General features: G+C 43.3%; 1 protein-coding gene across 1 annotated transcript in view; it reads left to right on the top strand.

Annotated features, from left to right (window-relative positions):
• The first annotated feature begins 17,657 nt into the window (after positions 1–17,657).
• Positions 17,658–24,829, top strand: part of WWC3 (WWC family member 3) — a 104,739-nt gene continuing 97,567 nt past the window's right edge. Inside the window, 3 exon segments of the mRNA XM_035542231.2 lie at positions 17,658–17,766; positions 21,183–21,235; positions 21,237–21,940. Coding sequence (XP_035398124.2) covers positions 17,658–17,766; positions 21,183–21,235; positions 21,237–21,940 — 866 coding nt within the window.

Genomic DNA, 24,829 nt, shown 5'->3' with positions numbered 1-24,829 from the left:
TTCAACCTGGTATGGTGTTTTACTCAGAAAATGAGAGTGGACAGTTTTACTTCAGAAATTCAGATTCAGAAGGAAGACAAAAATAATAAGTTACACAGAGAGATAATTTAGCTGGGCTTTGATTTCATGGTTGACTGAGAACCTAACACACAGACCTGGAGTGCTTAGAGTCAGTACATCTGGTAGTGGAGAGAATGCATATGACTGCAGCTTTATACAAGACATATGAAGTATATTTTGCAGCACACATGAGCCTTGGCAGTTCCTGTCTTTGTACTACTATTCGTCTGGTTAGACCTATCAAAGTCTTGCTTGGAAATTAATTTTGGAGTTAGAGAGGTTTGTAATTGTATGACCAACAACTTATTTTGGGTACCTTTTTCTTCATCCTGAGAAGATATGTCCATGTTAGTTGCTCTCAACCTTGTTTGTCTCTTCACCACAGTCCATTCACTGCAGTCTGATGAATTATGCTGCGACAGGAAGATTTAATCCCAAAGCTAGTTTAATCCATTGTTTGCACAAAATCTTAGAAATCATGTTCAGTTACTGAAAAGCCAGCAGAGGAAGCCCAAGTTAACACAGCTCTCAGAGAGAGCTTACAAATGCTCTCCCTGATGAGTTTAGTGCTGGCAAGTAAACAAGAGAGCAAGAAGTCCCAATGAAAAATAATTCTTCCTCTTTTAAAGCAGAAACACTTTACAGCAAAGTGGATAGAATTGACAAGAGCAGCTTCTGCTTTCAAGGTTTTACAAATCACAAGTGTTTTGTATCAGTCTGCTTTGGTGTATTGGTGTTAGTGACCAAAGTCTGGATTAGGAACCACAAAAATGCTGTTACCCAGCTCCTGCGGTAAGTGATCTAATCTTTGTGCAATGGCTAGACGGGAGCTGCTAGGAGATGCGTTCATGTCTGCTCAGAAAGTGCTCAGAAAATTGTTTGCATTGTTCATACAACACCTGGATGGCTGAACTAAGGATCAGTGATTTAATGTCATTAAGGGTGAGTAGTGAGCAAGTAGCTACAGATACCAGCTTTGTTTTAGGACAGGCTTCTTTTTGCTAAATCATCACTGGGAAAAGATTATCAGCTGACATCATAAAATGAAACCAATTAACAAAAATTGCACATGCTTAAAAACTGTACTAACCTTCGTTCAGCCTTCTCAAAGTAAGCAGCTGGTAACAGGATTATGATAAAAAACAACCATGTAATTTGTGATGCCTGTTCTAGTTATCTGAATCCCCTTTTCTGATCACTTGACAAATACTACTTTCCTTGTATCGCATGTGAGCTCTCATTATCTCTTTTTTAAAAATTATTATTATTGGTATTTCTGGTGGACCAAATTGTACTACTTCAGACAAAAAGGTCGGCAGGTTATTATTGAGAGGAATAACTGACTTAAGCGTGGGGATTCTTGCAGAAGGAAGTTGTAAAATCTGAAAAGGAGTGGATCTCGACTGAGAGAGTTTCTATGCTCATGAAAGGCATGAAAGAAAGTCTCCTTTTTATGAATTTAAGCAGAAATCTTAAAAGAGAAAGATCCCTGTTAAAATAGTTTGTTCACGTGTTCTAAACCACAGATGCAACTGCAGTACTGTTGACTTGCGACTGCCATCCATGGATCCTTGCCGCATTCCTTTAATGCGAATCTACCTCCTTAACTATTTCAATGTTGATTAAATAAGTTAGTTTATCATTTTCTGGTTAAACATCAACATTAAAATATTAACACAATCATTTTAGGACTATTTTTTTTTTTAATAGATGCAGCCCACTGGAGTGAAATCAAGCAATAATGAAACTACTTCTTTGGCTTACCTGCTAAAAATGCGGACTAGGATGAAGAATGTCTAGACATCTATCTCAGTCACAAGTTTGGATGCCCACACGTTAACTTGCCCTAAGGTGTGAATTTTAGAGGCCCAGAAAACTGAGTTCTTACAACTTTGTTCCCAGCACAGTGAATGGGAATAAAATTCAATGTTACTCATCAATAAGAGTTAAAACAAAACAACAACAAAACCCACAACACTTTCTGAAACCTTATGCACAGAGCAAAATACCACACAGAATTAAATGTTTGGAAACTCCAGGGACATCCTACTCCTCTGTTCATTCTGCTGACTTGGGGTCACCCAGCAGCAAGACATGCAAGGCTTAGATCACATAGAAAAGCTGGGCTGCACAGCTGGGGGCTCAGCAGCAGTGCTAGCCACAGAATCTCTCTCATTGCTGAAGATAAGGAGGGCCTCAAACACAGGTCACCCACTTGAAAAAGAAATATGCTCTTATGACAGAAAATGGTGATTAACATCTTTGCTTGCATTTTTTAAAATAGCCGTCACTATGTGTTGTGATGGGCCAGATCCACTTGATGAGAGCCAAATGTGCTCTGTCTGCAGCTGCTGGATTTTAGGGTATTGCAGAGATGTGGGTGGATCTTGTTTATTGAGTCTGGGGCTTTATCAGGAGTGGCCTACCTGGTCACAAAAGTCTTGGGCTCTTGCTCAGTACAGGACTTTGGGTATCATTAAATCTTTGTGGGTCAGAAACATGCAACTTTCTCATTTTGCATGACCCCAGAACCCAGTCCTTTCCTTCTCTAAAGTTGGATTCATCACATGCACTGTATTTTTCAACAAATGTTTGTTTTTCTGTGTGGCCAATATTATATCCAACCAAATGTGGGCTTTTGAAAACACAAAAAAGAAAATTATTTCTGCCAACTTAGCACAAACCTGCCCTCCTTGTGGATTTGAGCTATGGATTTATTCAAGACATTCAGAGAAAGTATTTGTTAGCAATAGTTGCTCTGAGACTGTCTGGGTGAAAGACTGTGCATTTCTAAAAGAACTTTTGCAACAAAAACCTGACACCAGCCTCTCTCACATCCCTGATATCTTCCATGGCAAAGCTGTACTTCTGTAAGGGCTAGCATGGATCTTTTAACAATTCATTGAGAAAATCCGTATCTTTAGTTTTGCTAGCCAGTTTCAAACTGAACCTTTAAAGCAGAAGGTTCATGAAATCTCTGGAAAAGAGACATCAAAGTGAAGGGTACCTGTGCTTGGCAGAGGATGGAATGGCACCTCACACTATGTTGCTTTTGGACCTTAAAAAAAACTTTAGCCTTCTATCGGTTACTTTTATCAAAGTTCTTCACGTGACATGCTTAAATATATCTACACCGTGGGTAAGCAGATTCTGTCATTTGTAACACAGATGTTGCATCTGTATAACTGGGAGGAGAATTCACCTTTGGGTGTCCTCTAGCAGCGTGTTGTGCCTCTTACCTCCTGCAGTACAGCATCTCATAGCTAGTCCTCACATTAGCTTGACCTCACTAAATTCCAGTCAGATATTGTGGGCATGTAAGAACAATAAAAGACTGAATGCCTTTACATCATTACAGTTAATGGATGGTGATATTTTACATTTCAGACTCAGCATCTCATTAAATTGACAGTAATATATTATTATTGATTGATTACGAAAAATCCAAGATATAGCTGACATGAGGATTGTTTAGCACAAGGAACCTTAGACAGTGTGGTTGTGATCCCGTTGCAGCTGCCTAGCTTCTTTTTGCAGCCAAGTCACAACCCCAGTCTTTATAATACAGCCAAAATAAGTAGCTTTAGCACTCCATTTTCTTGCATTTGACTGAACCTGTGAGAGAAGGTACACACCTGCAAATGACTCAACAAGAAAACTAGCTGGGAGTTCAGCAGATGGGCACCAACACGCATGAGTAATTACCCTGACATATTCTGAACATGGCAAACTTTATTGTAAATGTGCAGGTCAATACAAAGTCACATATGTTGTATATGATTAGCACCATTGTTTTGTATTGCAGAGCGGTTTTGGTAAGTGTGAACTTGCTTAATTTTTGAAAAGGCTAAATCAGAAGAGTCACCCCAAACATGCACCAAATACACCCAGTCTGTAGCAGGGCTGTACAGACCTGAAACAAGGGGTGTGCTGCATCATTGTGAAGTCATCCAGGGTGCTACAATCATGCAGTTGCCAATAAAAAAGCCTCTGAAATCCTCAAGAGGCCCTGACATGCTCTGCAATGAGCCTTGTGCTATATATAAAGGGCCAGGTGATGTCCATACCTGCATATTTACTGCCAATCACCAGCTTTAAGGGCTTTGAGAGTTCACTGCTCTTTCCTCATCTAACTTCATGGCTACTGCTACATACATGGCCACTGTGGAAAATTTCAGAAGGATTTGAAGACCTGGCACAATAACAGCATCTTTGGGATTTATCGCATTCATAACTCGTGCAGAAGGGAGTTTGAAGGCTTGGAAGGGTTGTTTTGCTCAGAAGGCCACAAAACAAGACAAGAAGACCCGCCATTTAAAAAGATATATAAATACATTTAACACAACACATGGTTAGGTTCTTAGTAAAGATAAGTCGAGAGCTTATGCCAGTGCTGTAGAGAGCTGGGGTCTGGATGGGGTGATGCTGTGCTGTGGTGTGCTAGGCCGTGCTGTGCCGTGCTGTGGTGTGTTGTGCTGTGCTGTGCTGGGCTGTGATGTGCTGAGGTGTGCTAGGCCGTGGTGTGCCGTGCCGTGTCGTGCTGCTGAAGAGGCAGCAGAGGGCAGCAGAGCCAAGCAGCGCTCCCCTCCAGGAGCAAGCAGCCCCACTCCTCTCTGCTCCCCATGGGGGCCCGCGGTGGGGGGCTGAGCGATGGAGAAACCCCTCAGCCTGGCCCTTAGCGGCTCTTCGGGTGATATATTTCTCCTAGAACACAGCATTTTAATTTCTACGCCTTCATTTATGCCTCGGCAATGAAGACTTTCATGAAGGAAGGTGCATTTAAGCTTCCGCGTTAGTACTCGTGGCAGCTAAACCGGCGTTTTAATAAAGCTCTAAATTTCCAACGCGCACCACTGAGATCAAATAAATGTCTTTATGGTGGCTTCTTTCTCCCTGTTCAGGCCTTGAAGCCCAGGATGGTCTGCATGGGAAAGAAAGGGGCTCTGTCTTTGGACCAGATGGTGAAGAAGAGGGAGAGATGCACGCACGCATACGCACGTGCACACACTTCAAAGGAGTTCAGCTGCCCAGGCCTTCCTCTGGATAACAAGAGACAGAGCTCTTCCCATTGTAATTCATAGAAAGAGTCTAATCTGGAAGCCCAGCTCGTAATCATTTTCCTCAAAAGTCTGCCTCCTCCCACTGCCTGCAAATACAATAGACAGAGACCAGACTGTAAGGTCAGAGAGAGGAGGGTTTTCAGGTGAATTATTGTACTCTCACCCCCTGAGCATACCATGAACAGGGCAAGGTGAGACAGCACACAGCTGCGCCACTGGGGGTGTCCAGGAGAAAGTTTCTTAAGTGTTTCACAGGATATTCATGGCTTAGGTGCTGGAAAATTGATTTCAGTGAGGGATATACGTGATAAACCCTCTACTTCCCTCTAGGCCTTTTTCTTGTAATTTCAGTCATTTAGTCATTTAAGTCATCTATTTACAGATACTTTTTTTTTTTTTTTTTTAATCCTTGTGTAATTTCATTGAATATTTGCAGCATATGGTGCAGAGTATATTGGTGATGTTTACTCAGTATATTTTTTCCACTACAATAATAAATAGTTTAACAAACTTTGAAGACTTGAGCATTATTTTTTTCCTTTGAACATAAATATATATATATTACTATTATCAATGTTTACAAAGTATTTCTTGAGATCAAATTTAGAAGGAGAGTAAAGATACCCCTGACAATGCAGAATGTTTCTGACCTATCAATACATTTTGTCATACTGTACTGACTATAAAGTTCTAGTGTTTCTAGAAAATCATTTTCAGAAATTCAGCTGACTCCAGTTATACAGGACTGAGACCATAAATCTTGTTGAACCATGCAATACTGGCACACTGCATTGAGTTGGAGACCTCCTAGGGTGCTTATTCTGTTCTGCACTGCATGATACTAACTATGGTGTGGTAAAAGCATGTTAGTGTTACCTGAAAAACATATGTTCCCATATTACAAGAGAAGGTACTGCTATGTGTACATCACAGGGCAGAATCGAATATAACATTTCCAAGGTTTGACTTTGTTGTACCAGGAAAGAAGCTTAGAAACACAGGTCTATTACAGGACCATCACTGTCCCATAAATCTAAGACCTTTATTCTGTTTTCATTCTCCCAGAAACCGGAGATGAGTATGGCACCAAGATAGACCACTGTCTACTGCAGCCTGTGCTGAGACAGTCACTCTCATGATAAATGTAATTACAAATGGTATGTTTATTCTACATAATTTCTTTTTTTTTTCTAAATCATACTATTGTGACACCCCCCTCCCCCCCAAAAAAAAAAAAAGATTTATTGAAAACTTTTTTCTTTGTCAGTTTTTGAGGCACAAAGACAATCTTTATCTTCTGAAGACCTCAGTTTCCTTCTGTTAGTGAGGTTTTTCTCCTTTCTCCCTTTAATGTTTCTTGTGCTTAATATTGGTTGGTAATCTCCACTCCACAGTTGACAGTTCAGGAAAGCAGATATTGTAAAATTGTGTACTGAGAAACAAGCTGTATGTATCACATGCAAAACTCTCATGAACATTTCAGGGTGTTCACATTTTCATCTGGTTAATAACGCCAAACTGGAGCAGGGCCTGGATGGGCAGTGATGAGATGTTTGGATTCTGTTTCAAGGCAAACCATTAATTGAATTTTCTTATGCCAGTAACAGGATACCAAATGGTGGAGTCTTCTGGCAAAGACTTCCGTCCTTTGGACAATTTGGGGGGGGGGGGGAGTTTTTATTTAAAAATAACTTCTGTTTCTCTCACAGATGCAGATAGAAAGAGCCTTGACAAGGTAGGAAACACCTGATTTTTTATATTCTCTCTTCTTTTATATCTACCATTAAGGTATTTGGGTAGAAGAGTCAGATATGACATCCACTTCCAACTGTGTGCTAAACATTCAGAAGGACTCAGACACTTAGATATTGAAGAAAAAAGATAACACAAGGCAGAAATCTTAGCACGATCAAAGGCATCATAGGTTGCCCCTTGCTGTACCATTTAACTACATGCTACTTGAGTTGATGTCATTTCACGTAGATTTAAGCAAGCTGGGTGGGGGTGCTAACTGCACAGTACACTCTGCTTGTACACTGTTTGGGCTGGGATTTTTCAAAAGCTTTAAGGCTTATTGATGCTCAGCTGCTTTTGACCAGAAGCTTGGAGTTTTCTTTGACTAGATGTTAGTATTGGACAACTATATCTCTAAGTACCCCAACATTCCATCTTCCAGGATTTTATCCCAATGAAAAACAGAAGATTCAACTGAGATGGAAGGGAAAACTCCTGAGCAGGTAACACTGATAGAGTAATACAAGACAGAAGACAGAGGGGAAAAACTAGCTATACAAGACTAGTGCTGCTGAAAACATGAATGGGGCTACACCTAATTTGTCTTAGATGCTCTCATGACAGCTCTCATTTGGATAAGCATTACCCATAAATCTTCTTTCTAATAAAGACCTACAAAACTGGAAACAAATTGCAATACTGTGCTGCAAGAGGGAGCATTTGTGTGTATGTAGGTATGTGTTGCGCCCTGCCTACTGGCATAAACATTTTTCCTGGCTGAAAGTTTTCAGTCTAGGCCTGCATTCCAAAGTAGATTGAGATGGAAAGAAGGAACTTTAAGGAATATTAATCTGGGGAAAAGATTTTAGTCATATATAGACAGCTCTCAGTAAATACAACAATATGAAAGATGACTAAATATGTAACATGAAATACTGAATTCAATCAACAGACAGAACAAAGAAATAGGTAAAAGTTATGTTCATTGTTCATAAATTTCAAATAAGGGTTGGTCAGCAAAATGTGTATGCTATGTGAGTGAGTAGTTTCACAGATATGAAAGAGTAAAGTTCTTGTTAAAGAATTTGTAGGACTGTGGCCAATATTGTAAACACATTCAGAAGATTTTTTTCTTACAGACAGGAAATAAAAACCCACAATCCATATTAGTAATTAAATCGCTTTACTTTTGATCGGCACATATATAATGACAATTATTAATGCATTTTTCACTTCAGTGCTGCCATAATAAACTGTTGGGCTATTTGGCTTTCTTTAAAGACTCCTGAAGACTGCAATTCAATGTTTCCTTGTAATACAAGGGATTTCCTTCAGTTAGCTGTTTTTTCTCTGTTAGTTTTCTGTGCTGGCTTTTAACCTGCAGCACCATGAGCAGGCAAACTGGAGGCTGTGGTTTGTGACTCATGCCACTAGCTTTGCCCCTGGCATCACTTAGGTAGGATTATGGAAAATCTGTTTCCCTCTAAACTAAAGGTGTCTTGACGGCGTTAAGTGTGCCGTTTTGATTTTCATTTCAGTGGAAGTTTCTTCCCTATAGAATACTTGCTCAGATTCTCATGTTCCGTGCACATTTCTTGGGAAGATTAAGAATACTTTTCACCTTCTCCTCGTGGAATTTTATTTATTGAAACATTTCTCAAAGATCAATTTGACATGGACTCCTGAGGCAGAAGGAATTTCATTATGTCTTGTCAGGCCTCTGTGTCTTGGTATGTGCAAGCTGGAATTTCTCTTCTGCTGTAAACAGTGGAAGTATCTCCTTTCCTCCTTCTTTCCGCCTGCCCTCCATCCCAGTGAGGCAGGAAATTGGCTTTGCTCCTCCTCTAGGGATCTCGCATGGCTGCCCATCACTTACATACAGGATCTTTCTCCTCTTTCTCTGATAAACTATGGAGGAGTCTTCTGCGATGACAATCGAGATAAATCCGACGATCACTCCACCTTAGCTATCAGTCTACAGGGCACACTTTGTTCTGGGAACTGGCTACAGGAAGCTCTTCGGACTGTAATCCTGTATTTATATGTAACAGCACGTAATATTTGAGTTAGCTGCAAGCAAATGAAGCTGAAGGTTGGAATTCACAAAAAGAAAAGTGTTGGTTTTGCTAATTGGCTGACATTTGGAAGGGTTCGGCAATGTGATTACCAGCTGCTACAGTCTACAACTGATGTCACCTTCTCTTTGTATATAAACATTAGTCATTTACTAAAGAATGTGAAAAACAGGTGTTCGGTGTTCACTGGAAATCTGTTCTTTTAATGGGATACTGTAAGATAGCACCTGACATAGAACAATCCCTTCTATGTTTGTTGTTATTAACATAAACACACTTGAACAGTTCCTTATGCAGTGCCATTGGTATGCATAGTACAGAAAAGATAAACAAAATGACAGATGAAATTACAATTAACCTAATGACAGACAAAAATAAAGGAAGTGTGGCAGGAAAATGTGAAAGAACATAAAAATCACTGCAAGCTGCACTCGCTAACTTTTTTTGCTTTTAAAGAGGCAGTTCTACATTTTGTGGCCAATACGGGAAGTGAAGGTTGAAGCTGTAACCAAGCAGGGGGAAAATTTGCTTCCAGGCATGACTCTTTATAAAAACATTTTGAAATTCAGAGGTGGCTTCGCATACAGGATGAGAGAAGATATTGAAGACCAATAAGTTTGCATGGAAGAAAAAACACAGTGATTAGTGGTAAAAGGGAATTAAGCTATGTCCTTAAGATGTGCCCTCCACAGAGCTCAACCTTTGCATCAGAGGTACAATGCAGCAGGAAGACTGAGACTGTGGCCCTGTCTGCACTCAAACTGGCACATTTTGCTTGAACTGCCAGAAACAGATTTCATTAGAGCATTTCAAATATATGGGTAGAAAAGCCCAAAATTAAATTCAAAAGTGTACTGGGTCTGGCTGGGATGTCAATGGTAGAACCACTACAAAAAGGCATTAAATAAAATACACCTAAGTGAGAACGTACCAATAAAAGGTACCCATTTGTCTTCAGTAGGCTTTAAACTTCTCTGAGTGGGGTGCACAAGGATGTTTACATTGAGCTCCTTTGGCAGAGCAAAGGCTCACTAAATCAGAATCAGGCCCCTGTGCTTCCAGCATGGAGACCCACTGAGTACCAGCTCGGTGTGCCAGCAGCTCAGCTCCTGCTCTCACATCCCCTGTGGGGCCACAAAGCAAGGAGGGTGCTAAAACGGAGCATGAAGAAGCTGCTCTTGCTAATTATGCTAGTTATGGGCTGGCATTTAGGGATGCTGTTGTGCTGAAGGAGGAGTGTGAAGAGGCAAGCCAGGAAGCAGTGTGGCCAGGGACAGGGGAGCATAAGGAAAGCGTAACAGAGTAGTAGTCAATGTGATATGTAGTCATAGCATACTATCTGCAAACTATCCACAGTCAGACTTTGTGCAGATATCATAAAACTGCGTTTTGAGGATCAGTGGGGTAGCTTTGAAAACATTACTGAAGTGCCCCTCCTCATCAAGGCAAGTTACAAGGAGATGATGCATGTTCAAAAAACAACATTCCAAAGAAAAAGTAAGCTCAATTTTTGATCTCAGACAGTAGTCACAGCTATGTTTTTAATGTAGGAGATAGACAACTACCTAAAAGCAGCAAATTGTTAAAAAGGTAAGTTCTTCCAAAAAAGTTTGGAACGCTCAACTGGGGATAAGCAATCAAGCAGCACCCTGATAGAGCTAAAACATTTTTCTGCATTTGTGACAGCATCATCTTTTTTTTTTTTTTTTTGTGTGTCACAAATTGTCATAGCCTCCCAGCCAAAATTGCTGGAATTTTTTCCATTGTGCATGAAGCATTTTTACACAATAATTCCATCTATTCTTAGTAAGATGTTATTTGGTGTGAATTCTATCTATTGTTAGAAAGTGTTTTTGAGAAAATATGATTCTAATCTTGTGGCTTTTTGCCTTGATATCAAGAGAGTTACTACCAAATATGCAGTCATATCTTTTGTTAATAAAACCAAGTTAGGAGATCTATTCATAGAGTGGTAATAAATAATGGTGGTAGTGGGGGGGAGGATTAGATGTCATTTTACTTCTAGTAAAATGATACTCCCAAAGGATAATGATATCAGGAAAATTAGCTGCTATTAACCTAGTTCATATACAGTCTGTCTTGTAGGAAAAAAAATTATTAAAAAATGGAATAACCTCTGTGGAAAGAAAAATGTCGTTTATAATTTTTCAAGCCAAAAGCAAAAATCTATTTCAGCCCCAAAGCATACCACTGACATTTGTGTCAAGGGGCATATTTAGTACAGCCCAGCCCTAAAACTTTATTAAAACATTGAAACCTTAGCAAACAAAGAAACCAAAGTCAGGAGTCTCACAACAGAAAAGAAAATGCTGCCTGAAATGGTCGTTGCTCATTTTCTAGACTTTCCTTTATTCTCATAGCAGAGTATTGGCCATCCTAAATGTGCTGACCAAAACTGCAAAGGAGTTAGTGGTTATAGAAAAACGCGTACTAATAATGTATGCCAAGGGGGTGGCAACAGGAAACCCGATGGACTGCCATAACTTTTACATACACAACTATCACATTCTGAATAACATTGTAAATAAACAATTTGTTTGGTGGTTGTTTTTTGTTTGCTTGTTCGTTTGTTCATTTGTTTTCCTCTGTGTGACTTCCATATTGTTCTATCAGATCTGATAATGAAGTTAAATCAGGCATTGGTCAAAATTATGTCTCACCACACTTCATACACATCTCACATGCTGTTTATTTTTTTATTTTACTTTTTTGTATTGATTCAATTTCATGAAACACACAATGGCCTACTGATTTGTTTCCCCAGTCATGCCAGTGGTTGGCAACAATGGTGTCTGAGACCTGCAAACAAAGGAATAATTTTGTGTGCAACCCACCTTTTTAGGGTAGCCAGACCTGGAAATTGTGAATGGCAGCTCCCTTTCCATCTTTTGACTGGATGACTGCAGGACACTGTCTATACAAAAAGGAAAAGGCTGCAGTCCCTCAGCTTTCCCCCACAGAAAGCTTCCCCTGGCAATCCTGGTGTCAGAGATTATGAAGGAAGCACACGGCCCTTGGACTACGTGGAGTCTAACGTCAGCAGCACTGGTTGGCACCATCCTGGTCATCCAGAAAAGTCTCCTATGCTGCATGGTCACTGTCATTTGAACCCTTTCAGATTTAGTTTTGATAGAACTTTGCCTTTTTCACTTTTGCATTCCAAAAGCTGGAAGTGTTTAGCAAGTGAATCAAGAAACTGCACCAAGAGAAAGTCCAGTGATTAAACCAGCTGCATCCTGCCCTAGAGAACTGGGCTACAGCCCTGCCCTTGCCACAGAATTTTCATTCTTTACGATGGTGGGCAGCTGTTTACAGCAGATATTACTAAAGCATAGCATTTGCATCACTGGCTTCAGGCAACTCAAAGTGCGTGACAGACATAAAAATCCAGGGCTTCCAAATCTAGATGCCCACAATGCTAATAGAGTCCACAGAGAGGCAGGCACTGAAGAGAAGCTCTCTCTGCTTGAAACTAGACCAAATCTTGAACTTTATTTTGGCATGAAACAAGGAGTAACTCAGCACTAGTCTTCCCAACATCACACATCTCTGAAGGTACTGACTTTGACTTAGGGATTTTTCTGTGCAGATGAGGTTTTGGGCCAGGTAATGAATAATTTATTTATTTATTTATTTAACTTTGTACCAGATTGCTCTGTTTAGTGACAGAAGCATGCTGCTAATTTCAACATAGTGAGCTCAGCAGATGCTTTTCCTTTGTCTGTATTATTGCTATACTAAGCATCTTTACGGTTTTTACAATACTAGCCATTACAGAAACTAGCAGATTTTCCTACAGTAAGGATAAAATAAAGCAATATAGCCTTGATTTTACAAGTTTGATTTTAAAGGACTGAGAGATCTTAGAGTTAAATTTTAAAAGCCAATTACAGATTTTTAAACACTGGAAAAAAATCTAAGCAATTAAAATCATATTTTAATCTTTCCTTAAAATTATATGTGATCCACTGAGAATATTAATCCAGCAGTATTTGAAAAATATCATCTGGAGGTCAGTTCAGATATAAATGTTAATGTGAACTTTACAAGAACTTGAGAGTATCTGAACTGGAAAAGCTCTCAGAGAGCAAAGAAGTCCTCTGTCTAGATAAATTGTCTAGGTAGTTTTGGTAAGATAGTATTTACTAAGGGATGATGGAGGGCAAAAATTATAAAGAACAACCATCAGACTGATATTGCATATTTCTATTTTGCTGGTTTGAACGTTAGGAATTCTTTGTCCATATCCTGTGTATAGCAATGATCTGTTACACCAGTATAAAATATTGACTTTAAATGAACAAATAAATGAAAAAAAAATATCCCTGAACAAATATCAATGACTGCTATACAAGAGGAACTATTCTGGTTATGAATGTAATATTCTGATTAACATCAAAATAATAGTACTATGGCTATTTTTTCTTATCTGGGAATGCTGGGGAATTCTGTACAGAATTCTGCTTTTCTGAATGGGTATAGCCTTTGGGATGCCTGAGATAAAGTACTTCCACACACATCCACCCCATGTGAAACATGCTCCAAAAGGCCGAAATAAATCATTGAATTGTATTTTTGCCTTCACTTCAGAGAGGACAGAGTAATGGGATCTATTATCCATGGCTGTTTTCTCATTTGTTGGTCAGTCATCATGGTCATTGAGGGAAAATGACCACTTCAATCCAAGCTGAGTGAAATAAAGGAGAGTTTTCTTCGTAAGGCTGGGAAGGTCACAGAAGGCATCACAGAAATGATGGAGGTGGGTATGGCGGAACTGCATGGAGAAGACAGAGAATGACTGCTTTTTCCTTTACTGAGGCAAATAGGAGGCATCAACTGCTAACACCACAGAGATTCAGAATGAAAGGTAATAATTCTCGAAAGGCGTATGTAAAAATCTTTGCCATATATGTCATGGTTGATAAAACAATCAAATGAATTCAATAAAGAAAATCCCAAGGGAGCTGTTAAATACAAGGATATCAGCCTTGGGTCAGAGCATCCTGAGCTGAAATTCACTGGAGATTGGGATAAGGATCTTGAAAACTGTTACTGTATTTTTAATTTGTTCTTCTTCTCTGGGCAGCTGTTAGTGGCCATGGTTAGAAACACGGTATTTGGCTGGATAGATTTTGGTTTGACTTGATACAGTCAGTCTCATGTTACAGAGGTTTTATAGCTTGTCTCCAGTACCAGAATCACAGTGCACACTGTGAGTGTTATTCTTGTACTACTAAACTGGAATGTATATTTACTGGAATGCATGTGAACGGGAATTCTTCTTTAGAAGGAAAAGAAAAGGAGATTGCAGGAGGTGGTTTTGTGTTGTTTCTTTCCCTAAGAGTGTGCAATACCACAGACAATACATCTTTGGATGGAAATGAAAAATGAGCTGTAATAATGTGCTTTTGTAAAACAAAATTGGGCATATTCTACACAGCAAACATCTTGTGCTGGAATAAATATCTCTCCGGTGATGTCAATGTGAGAACAAGCACTACAGTGTTAGTGAAGTAATTGGGAGTCACTAAGCAAATGTGCCGGGGAATCCTGCAGAAAGCCTATATATGGTAATTTATCTAGAAAGTTCTCTATTTCTGCTTTTAAAAAGCTTTATGCAGGGGAATGAATATGCTTACCACCTTTTGAAGTGACACAAGACACGCTCCATGCTTCAGGCCCCCAGAAGCCTTCCACCAAGCACCCAAACAGCAAGGAGGAGACCTCGGCACCAAGGGGTGGCACAGCACACCTGCTGACTCTAAGGCCAGGAGGCAAAAACAGTGTCCTGTTGGGGCTGAGGTGCATGGGCTGTGGTCACCGTATGTAGTAAAGCTTGCTGTTAAGAGATTTCAATGCTCTTGTATTTTTTTTTTTTTTGGTGAAGAAACTATTTCTTTCCTTATGGCAACTTGTTACAAAGACAGAAGTAGCGCAAAATAGCCATTGCAATCCCTGAAGCTAGGATGATATAGAGTAAATATAGTACACTAAGTCTTAAATTATAATTTCATGCAGTTACAATTTATTTTGTACACTTGAGTTTACAATTTTCTCTGCTCACACCTCTGCAGGATCTCCCTAGCACTCATCATCTTGTCCTCCCACCTGAGAGTCCTCTAGGCCTCTTCCACTGCCCCATTTTATTCTGGGCATATGACAAGGCTGAGCTCAGACTGAGTCTGTTTCTCAACATTTTTTTAAATAAAAATTAATAGCAGCATGAATAATGAGGCAAAAGGAATAACGTGCCAGTATACAATCATGCTGCAAATGGTTTGAACCATTAAACTGTTCCAGATCCTCTGTGGCCAATTGCTAGGACCTGGATGAAGGAGGAAAAAACAATTGCATTCTGCCAGGCGAAGTTGTTAAATTCCTGCGAGCGAATGTGGTCCTGACTTAATTACCACTTCCAAGAGCCTATTTATAGTTGTCTGGGAAAGCACTTAAGTGAAATAGTCTTAAGTTTGCAAATAGAATAAGTGGGTGAGTATTCACAGTGAAGACAGAGACAAGAGAGGCAACTACCCCCTGCCCTTCCAACCCCGGCAGTGGGATGTCAGAGCAAGATTTTTATATTGATGGAACTAGCTCAATGACTCATCAGATTCCTACATGGAATTTTAGAAATCTAAAATTGTAAATGTTGTGCAACTTACGCACAGATTTAATGATGAGCTTTGAACTTGGAAGTTGCCTGGGACAGAACATCCCACAGGAAGGCAAGTGAAAAATTTCTTGTGTCTCCAAAAAAACCAAATAAATAAATAAAGAAAAACTCTTCATAATTATAAACATCCTAAATGTTTGGATAGATAAAATGCTATATCTGGATGTTTAAACGGTTGACAAGCTGGGCTGTAGTATGAAGAATTCAATTTGTCCAGGGAAACTTGGTCAGTGGGATTTCCTGAGTATGAGCACTTACACTGTTCTAAGCAAACACTGCTGACAGCTGATAAATAAGTAGAGCGAATAGCGTATATTAGGAATGAGAAAGAGAAATTCACATCACCTCTATCCCAGGCCTTTTAGAGACAAACGAGTAGGTGTCATGAAATGGAGAATTAGAACGGGATATGTAACCCGGACGTAAGCAGGACTGCACACTCTGAGGAATTGATCTATATTCAAATCTATTGCTACAGTTATTTAATATCTAACTACTGTATATTTCACAACTTTTCTATTTGCAGCCAATGTAGTCTTATATAATCTGTGAAGCCTGGAGGAGTATCATATCTTATTGTTTCTACAAAATCCGGTATCTTTAAAAGTTTCTGTTCAATAATTCCACCTATGTATTTTTTATTAAATCAAAGCCATAAATGAAGAATCTTGGCATGCCATCGAAATTCAAATGTACATTACAAAAGCACATTATATACATATTGTTTTATGGGCATAACTATTTGAGAACAAATAGTTACGTATACATTTTATTGCACCGAGTATCTAAGCACTTGATTTGCATTCAAGCAAAGATTAACCACAGCCTCAAGATTTGAACTAAAAATCCTGTAAGAGACTATTCTCTTCATGTGCCTAGAGGTACCATCACCTTTGTTATCTACCTCACCCACCATCTATGTACACTATGCACTATGGTAGTGCAACTCCAGGGCCTTTTTATGCTATTTCCATACCAGGAAGTGAAGCATCAAACAATAGCTTGTTATTATTTCCTTGGCTGGATGTAGACTACTGACCCAGGAGGCTGTAACTATAGCTATTCCATGTTCCATTTAATTGGAATTACCGTGAGGAAAAGAATCAGGGGACAAAACATCAATGACTACAAAAACTAGTAGAACTACTCCTTTTTTTTCAGATGGTCTTGTTTTTACAGAATGAACAAATCTTCCCCTATATAAATGCCTCCTGATAAAATACTGAAAATACTGATAAAATATTGAAACCTTTCAATAAGTCTTCATGTTAGATTCAGACTTACACTTTGTTTTTCCCACTGATTTGGGATTTTCAGTCTATTTGCTTTGTAGGAATACCCTGCCTCAAGGAGAACTTCTTATCAGACCTGTTCAATATGCAGAAAGACGTGCTTCCTTCTCATGTACGTAGACACATCTCCCTCCTCTGTTTCACACCCTGAAAGCCCTCAGTGATTTTACACCGCTGTTTTGCTTCTCAGCACTCTTCGTGCCTGTACCTGGGCTAGTGGACAATCACTGACAGGCCCTTTACTCCTGCAGCCAACGAGGGTTGAGGGTTCACTGCTCTTTGGTTCCTCTGTAGTGGGTGACTGTTGATCATGCTTCCTACTACCTACTGCAACTCTCTGTGTTGCCTGTTGTGCCATCTTGAACCCCTATGTAACCCACGGGGATTGGCACTCATCCAGTTTGCCTTCCATGCCATCTCAATTGCTAACCCTACAGAAGGGCCAACATCGCATCTTGTTTCACATATTTAAACCCACATGTCAGACCTCTCCTTTGCCCAGCAACTGTCCAAAAGAGCTTCAGACATCCTACCAGCCTGCAGCTGCAAAAGCTGGGCAGCCAGCCTGGTTTCCACCATGCTGGAGGATGCTTGAATCTCTGTACTGCAGCCCCAGGAGAGCCTTCCCCTGAGACAGATTTCTCAGCAGTAATTCAACTGGTTAAAGGGCTGCCATATGCAGTCCATAACTTTATTTGGGATGGAGAGGGAAACCCCCAACAGCCCCCCCCCAGTGTGCAGGATGACTGTGATAGCTGGCCTTCAGAAGGGCAATGATGATGAAGGAGCCTTCACTCTGCCATTCCAAAAGACATCTATGATCACACATGAAAATGAGAAACAAATTACAAGTAAGTGCTACAGTTAGAAGGTGAGGAGTGGAGTTGTTATTATATGCACAGAGGTAACAATTCTGCCCCGTTGCCATTTCCCAGCAATTGCAAGAAAGAAGTGGAGTACCAAAAGAGGTTGGGATTTTCACGCAGAATGAAGGGGTTTTCCCTTTTCCAGAGTGGGACAGCTGGAACTTGTTATGTACAACCTACAGCTGGAAAAGTTATCTACATGTTCGATGGAAAATGTTGTGATATCCATTACAGACTTGGTTATAAGAGCATGTAGAGTGGAGGAGATGTGTACGTAGAATCCGTGATGGTAAAAACTGACTATGGCAAGGGAGGGTACATGAAGAAAGGCTACATATGTAATTTTGAGCTAATGGGAATAGGTGTGCCTGAGGAATGAGTGAATATGTGAGCAATGTTTGCAGGTGGAAAAAAATGCAAGTAAAGAAAAATAGGTACGGAATGAAGGTGTGTGAAATATGTGAGAATCAAGATGCATATTCTGAATATATGGAGATGAGTGAGACAAGGGACTTATGTGAGTTTATGTAAACAGATACATTTTCATATGAAATATGACGTGCTGGCACGTGTGAAAGCATTTAATCTCCTGTGGCAGACTTCTATCTCTTCTAAGCCTTCTATGGTGTACTTACACGTTGCTTATTATATAGGTCGCTTTTGTTTGGCAGAGGAGTTCATTTCTGCAACCCAAAATAGAGAGATGCTGTGTTATATCACTTTGTCCGTTCTTCTCTTTCTCTTTTTCCTGATGAGGTATGACAGACATTTAAGAGGAAGAAAAAGGATATGGAGGGAGCAGTGATGCAGGTTTGGTAAGCTTTCATTGCAGGGTGAGGATGGCAGAGAATGCATTGCAAATTAGTGCTCTGGCATTAAAACTGTGGCAACTATTTCAGGTTCTTCTCTTCATGCCTCTTCATATTGCTCAAAAATAACCATTGGCTCCTGAATGCTTTGTTCATTTCCTCCCGGGGAACAGGCAAAAGGATGAGGTAACATCCGATGAAGGGCACCAATCTGGCCTTAAAAATAATTGAGTGAGTTCCTGCCTGGCATCTTGGCACGAGTGTGCTGCAGACAGAGGGAGTCTCTATTCTTGTGTGGCAACCGCTAGCCCTATCATTTCCTACTGACTGCTGTAAGCAGCTCTGGGCGCAGCTGGCTGGATTCTTGGAATCACGTTTTTCAACACCTTTATTCAGAAGCTTCCACTCCTGAGCTAAGCTAAAGGTTTTTCTAAATACGGAGAGCCTAAAAGTTAAATCTGAAGGCTGGGACAATTTTAAATCTGAGTTTTTCAGGACAAGTTCTCTTGTTTAGCCTGCAAACTTTCTCCAGGCATCATCTACAGATTTAATTTTTTAATTTTTTTTCCACATTTGTTGAAGATTTAGGGAGATGTAACCTACCAGTTGGAGAAGCAACGACTGTGCACCTGAAAATCTTGGCCCTGTCCTTCACACAGCAGCGGATGCATCCTAAATGGCAATTATAATGCATCCACAAGATCCAAGCCATACTGGACACCCAGCTCATGCTTTACATGGAACATGTGCGTCATAATTCTGCCGAGAAACCACAACCCAGCCAAGTCCTGTTCTGGCTCTAGCCTGAAGCACTTTGCCAAAGTTAAGACGAGAATTTAGTCAAAGGGCTATGAGCTGAATGAAATGTTCCACATTAGGTCCCGTCACTTCCCCTCTGCCCACCGCCGTGTTGAGCTCCTTGTCCCCAAACTAAAGCCTTTTTGCTGCCTCCACGGTCAGTCCTGTAGTGTTTCTGCAGCCTCAGTCTATAGGTTCCTTGCTGAAGCTGGAGCCTCTCTTGGGACTGTGGGGAGTGATGAGGAAGAGGAAGCTATGTTGCACATATCCTCAGCAGGGCTAATTAGTCTTGGTGGATTACTATAACGACCTGGCTCTGCTGCTTCCAGGTACTATGAACTAGTGCAGCGTCTTGGCACGGTGCTGTGTTGTGCAGACATTGTGCTAAGGTAATCGCTGCAAGGCCGTTAAAGGCAATGAAGGGAGAGTTGAGCTGTGGTGCAGAGGAGTTTTTTTTTTTTTCTCTTTGAACAAGAAAATCCAGTGTCCCAAGGCATTGCTAATACAGACCTGTGCCATTTGAGAATGCCTACCTCAGCTAAATAAAACCTCTGAAAGCCTGGGAGACATAATTAAAATAATAGAAACTGCAACCCCTGAAAAATAGAGAGCTTGTACCGTGCTTTAGCTTTGAAATATGCCTTACAAACATCCATGCTACACAACCAGCACATGGCTCCTGGGGATGCTGCCTGCTGATCTCTCCAGACCATGAGGCAGCCTGACACCCACTCTTTGCTGAAACAAAACCTCCGTTGAGAAGAGCTCAGCTCAACATAAGCTGTCATGCTTTGGAAGGTCAAATCTACTGCAGAGGCATAACCTCACCTTTGCTAAATTTCAGCCCTTTACCACGTTATTAACCTACTTCACCATTGCCTTCAGAGCAAGGCACGCTGTTCCGCTTTCATCGTTAGAACCACGTAGTACTCTCCTTTCACACCTCGCTGCTCATGGCAGCCTTGGTAAGAAGACTCCAGCTGACTACTGCTGAAATAACCTACGGAACAGGTAAAATGCCAGATATGTCCCAGTATCTATGCTGCCTTTATCATCCAACTGTTCTTTCCTTTGATAACTAATGGTATGGGGGGGGGAGGGAGACAAAGGCCTAAGAAGTCAGCAGCAAAAGTCCTCTGACTTCCTGCATTTATAACCGCACCGCTGCAATTAATGTTCATACAGCTGTAACTTAAAGCGGCAAATGCAAGTGGAACATAATCGGAATCGCAATATAATCCCTGGCAGGGTACTGGCAATTTCAGGGGGCTGAGTTAAGGCTGTTTTGGAATAAACTGTTAACTCTTTTCCTCGTTTTCAGAGGCTCGGTTTGCATCACCTTAACTCTTTATTTCCTGGTTTTCAAAGGCTTAGCTGATGCCGGCATCCTGGGCAAGCACAGAGCACTGCAGTTTGGGGGGATTTCATTCGGTATGGGAGTGGGAACTCCGCTTCATGGCCTTCAAACGGGACGAGGTTAAGGGATGTCAAGCAAGCCAGATGCACGCACCCCCACCGCCTGGCAGGGCACCGGGCACCTCACGGGGGGCTCCGTCCCCTGCTGCCCGGACACGACGCCTCGCCCAGGCCCGCACCCACCCGCTCCTTGCCCCTCGCCCCCGGGGGGCAGCGGCCGGGCCGGGCTCGGGCCCGGCTTCCGCGGCGCCTCCCTCCCGCCTCCCCCGCAGGCCGCAGAGGAAGGGGCGGCCGGGCCGGGCCGGGCCGAGCCGTGCCGTGCCGGGGGAAGGGGCCGGTGCCCCGGGCGGGAGGGAGGCAGGGAGGGAAGCGCCGCTCCCCGCGGGGCCCGGCCCGGCCCTCGGCGGCGTGGGAACGGGCGGGCGGGGTGGAGGCGGCGGCGGGGGCCGGGCCCTGGCGAGGGAGGGCGGGCGGGAAGATGGCCGGGGCCGGGGCCGGGGCCGGGGCAGGCGGCGGGCGGGAGCGGCAGCGGCAGCGGGGGGAGGCGGCGGGGCGCTGAGCGGCGGGGCGGGGGCGCTCGGGCCGGCGGGCCGAGCTCGGGGGCCGGGAGCCGCGGCGGCGGCGCGGGGCAGGGGCAGGGGCAGGGCCCGGGCGGGGTTTGGAGCCGCGGCGGGGCTGGTCCCGGCGCCGAGCGGGGCTGGCGCGGGGGAGGATGAGCCCGGCGCGGCGCAGCCGGAGCCGCCCGAGTCCCGCTGCCCGCGGGGCCGCCTGCTAGTGCTGGAGGAGGAGGAGGAGGAGGAGGAAGCGGCGGGCGGCCGCGGCCCGGGCGGGACGGGAGCTGCCCCGGCGGCGGCGGCGGCGGGCGGGGAGCGGGTTTCAGCCGGAGCTGGGCGGCGGCGGCCCGGCGGCGGGGCGGCCATGCCGTGGCTGAGCGGCGGCCGGCGGCGGCGGCAGCAGCAAGGGGCGGCGGGGCAGGGCGGCGGCGGCGGCGGGCCGGCGGCGGGCGGGCAGCGGGGCCGGGAGAGCTCGGAGCTGCCGCTGCCCGCCGGCTGGGAGGAGGCGAGGGACTTCGACGGGCGCGTCTTCTACATCGACCACAACACCCGGCAGACCTCGTGGATCGACCCCCGGGACAGGTACGGGGCAGGAGCAGGAGGGGGGGAGCCCCCGGCTCGGCTCGGCTCGGCTTGTCCCGCCCGGAGCCCCCCACAGGCCCGCTCTCGGCTCCCGGCTTCGTGTGCCCGGCGGCCCGGCGGCGACATTTTCCTCGCCGCGGCCGCGGGCAGGGTGTGGGCGGCGGGGAGGCGGGCGGGGGCCGGGCCGGGCCGTGTCGGGCCGAGCGGGGCCCCAGCGCCGCGCCGCGCTGCTGCCAGCCCCCGCGGCTTGGAGCCGCCTCGGCCCCGGCGTGGCCGCGAGGGGCGCGGGGGCACCGCTCCGGCCTGGCCCGGCACGGCCCGGCCTGGGGCGCGGGAGCGGGGTCCGGGCCCCCCGGTTCGGTTTTTCACGGGCTGGAATGGCCCCGCCGTGCCTTAACCGGGCGGCTTTGGCCGCGTTGGTTTATTAACCGGCCCCGGCTAATGGGCAGCGGCTCGGGGCACGCCGAGGCGATTTGGTGGATTGCCTCCTCGTGCGGATAACGCGGCGCAAGCCGGTGCGTTCCTGCAGGCACTCTGACAGACGCAGGCTCCGCTACGAACCCTGCCTTGTCCCGGGGCAGCCCGTCCGCCGCTCTCAGACCCGGCCGTGCCGGTACGGCTGGGCTGGACCCAGGTCTCGGTGGCCCTGGGTAAATCCCGCCGGGTTTTACACGCTTTGGGGTGTGCGCCCTTTGGCAGAGCTGCCTGCAGCCCATAAAGAGCGTGTTAGAGCTTAAAACTTCTGGAAGCGGGGAAATATCTGTAGCGGGTGCCGCCTGGTGAATACACCCTCGCTTTGAAAGCACTCGCCTAAAAATTTCCACACGGAGCTGCTGAACACAAGTGTCAGTATTCGAGGTGTCTGCAAAATAAGAAACATATGTCTCTGTGTATGCTTTTCTATATTAAACAATGTTTTTATAGTAAGTGAAAGTTGGACAAGGACAGTTTGAACTTCGGCCAGAACTACCTTGCCAGAACTATGCCTGGAATGTTAAGCAGGCCACAGAAACATTTAAGCGCAGTCTGGGTTAAAGACTGGAGTAATTTGAGCAATTCCTGCCGTCTTGCACAATGATGCATAACTGTTTAAAGAGCCTAAATATTTACCTACGAGATCAAGATCTTTTGTCTCGTTGTTTAGACGTACTTATGCATGCACATATTTTTTGCTGATGTATTAAATACTTGTTATTATGCTTTAGCGCATTTTTTCTGCAGCAATCTATGCGTTTTTTTAACGTTCACTTACTTGTAATACTCTGTTTTAAAGGTAACCGATGACATAATAACGTGTCTGTGGCTTCTCTGCATGCTGTCCTTTCCATTAAATTTCAGGGGGTATGCAGTTTCGTCTCCTGGAGTACTTTATGTAGAGACAGCAAAGAAAAAGAGTTAGCAATTCACTGCAGTGTTTAAATTCAGTGGCGATGTAGCGCCATTCAATTCGAATAGCACTGCTCAAATTAGGACCTCATGTTTTGAAGAAATAATTGAAATGCCACACAGCGTTTGAAAATTTCTTTCAATACTTCACACCAGTGTTTAAACAGAGATTTATTTTTTAAGTGAGGAGAACAGGCTGTAGAGCAGAGATTGAGACAGTTATATTGGGGCAGGTAGAAAAGACACAACGTTTTCATGAGGAAATGTCAACAGTTCCTACAGAATTCAAGCAGCAGAAGCGAGTTTTGTGATTGCAGAGCTCATCTCTGGCTGAGAACAGACTGCTGTTGTTAATGCAGTGAGATGGCTGTGTTTTGCATAGCGGAAGGTGGCCGGTCTTTTTAGTTTTCATTGCAGCTATTCAGATTCCTGGGGGCAGCAGCAAAGTAGGAAGGGATCAGGTTAGTTGTGTTCTGCCAAAGTTTGGGAAGGAAAGGTCAGAGCAGCAGGGAGATGGTACTGAAGCTGTTTTTTTCTGCAAAAGAACTTGAAAAAGTAAGGTCGAGTAATATGCTTGGTATCATATATGCCTCATTGTCAGTTTGGCATAGAGTGACAGATCAGCCCCCTGTTTCTGTGCCTGTGCGTTGGTTTCATTTTGATCCAATTGGACGAAATGATGGGACCTCAGGCCATGTTGCACATGATCAGGACTCTGAGAATCAGCACCTCCAAGCTTTCCTATGGGCAGTAATCCTATAAGCATCCCCACGGGCTCCTCTTTCTCTGTAGCTGGGACTTAATAGTTTGTTTTTCTTTTCAGCATTCCCTTTGAGATTTCTCAGCCTTTTGTAGTTAGGTTAGTGAATTTAATATGAAGTGGTTATTTGATTTAAGGAAAAAAAAATCCTGTTGAAGCCAAGAAGAGAAGGAAGTGCTATTTTGAGACGTTAAGGAAGGAGAAATGTGCTGTATGAAGGATTTGGGGGTTTGGAAAAGAAGGTGACAGGAGAAAGAGGTAAGTCAAGGTAACAGACTGAAAGGGGATAAAGGAACTAGAAGTGGATGCTGTATGATTTATTCTTTTTATGGTAGGAAAAATTGAATAAAGAAAAGGGAGAACAGTAGGAGAGTGATAAAACGAGCAGATTTGAGAAGCTTCTTTGGTATCAAATCAGTGGTTAGGTTGACAGAGATTATTGTGTTGATCTGTGTAGATTGCTAAATAGTTGTCTAGCAGATCCTGTAGATCTTAAGGTGAAACCGTTCAGTGCATGTTTTCTTCTTGCTGTAGTAGTTGTCTTTTATCTTAATAGATTGTAAGCTCTTCAAGGCAGCAAATGGCCTTTTTATCTTGTGTTTGCACAGTACTTAGTATATTGAGATGCTGGTCAATAACGGGATTGTAAATGTTCTTATAAAAGACTGACTGCATTTGTGGTTGATATTGATGATCTTTGTGGCACCAACTCTTATTATGGTTGCTGTTTGTTACAAGGCTGT

Source organism: Cygnus atratus, chromosome 1, assembly GCF_013377495.2.
Source record: "Cygnus atratus isolate AKBS03 ecotype Queensland, Australia chromosome 1, CAtr_DNAZoo_HiC_assembly, whole genome shotgun sequence".
In the NCBI taxonomy this organism is placed as follows: Eukaryota; Metazoa; Chordata; class Aves; order Anseriformes; family Anatidae; genus Cygnus; species Cygnus atratus.
The sequence above is the reverse complement of the archived record's forward strand: the minus strand, read 5'-3'. Positions and strand labels throughout refer to the sequence as shown.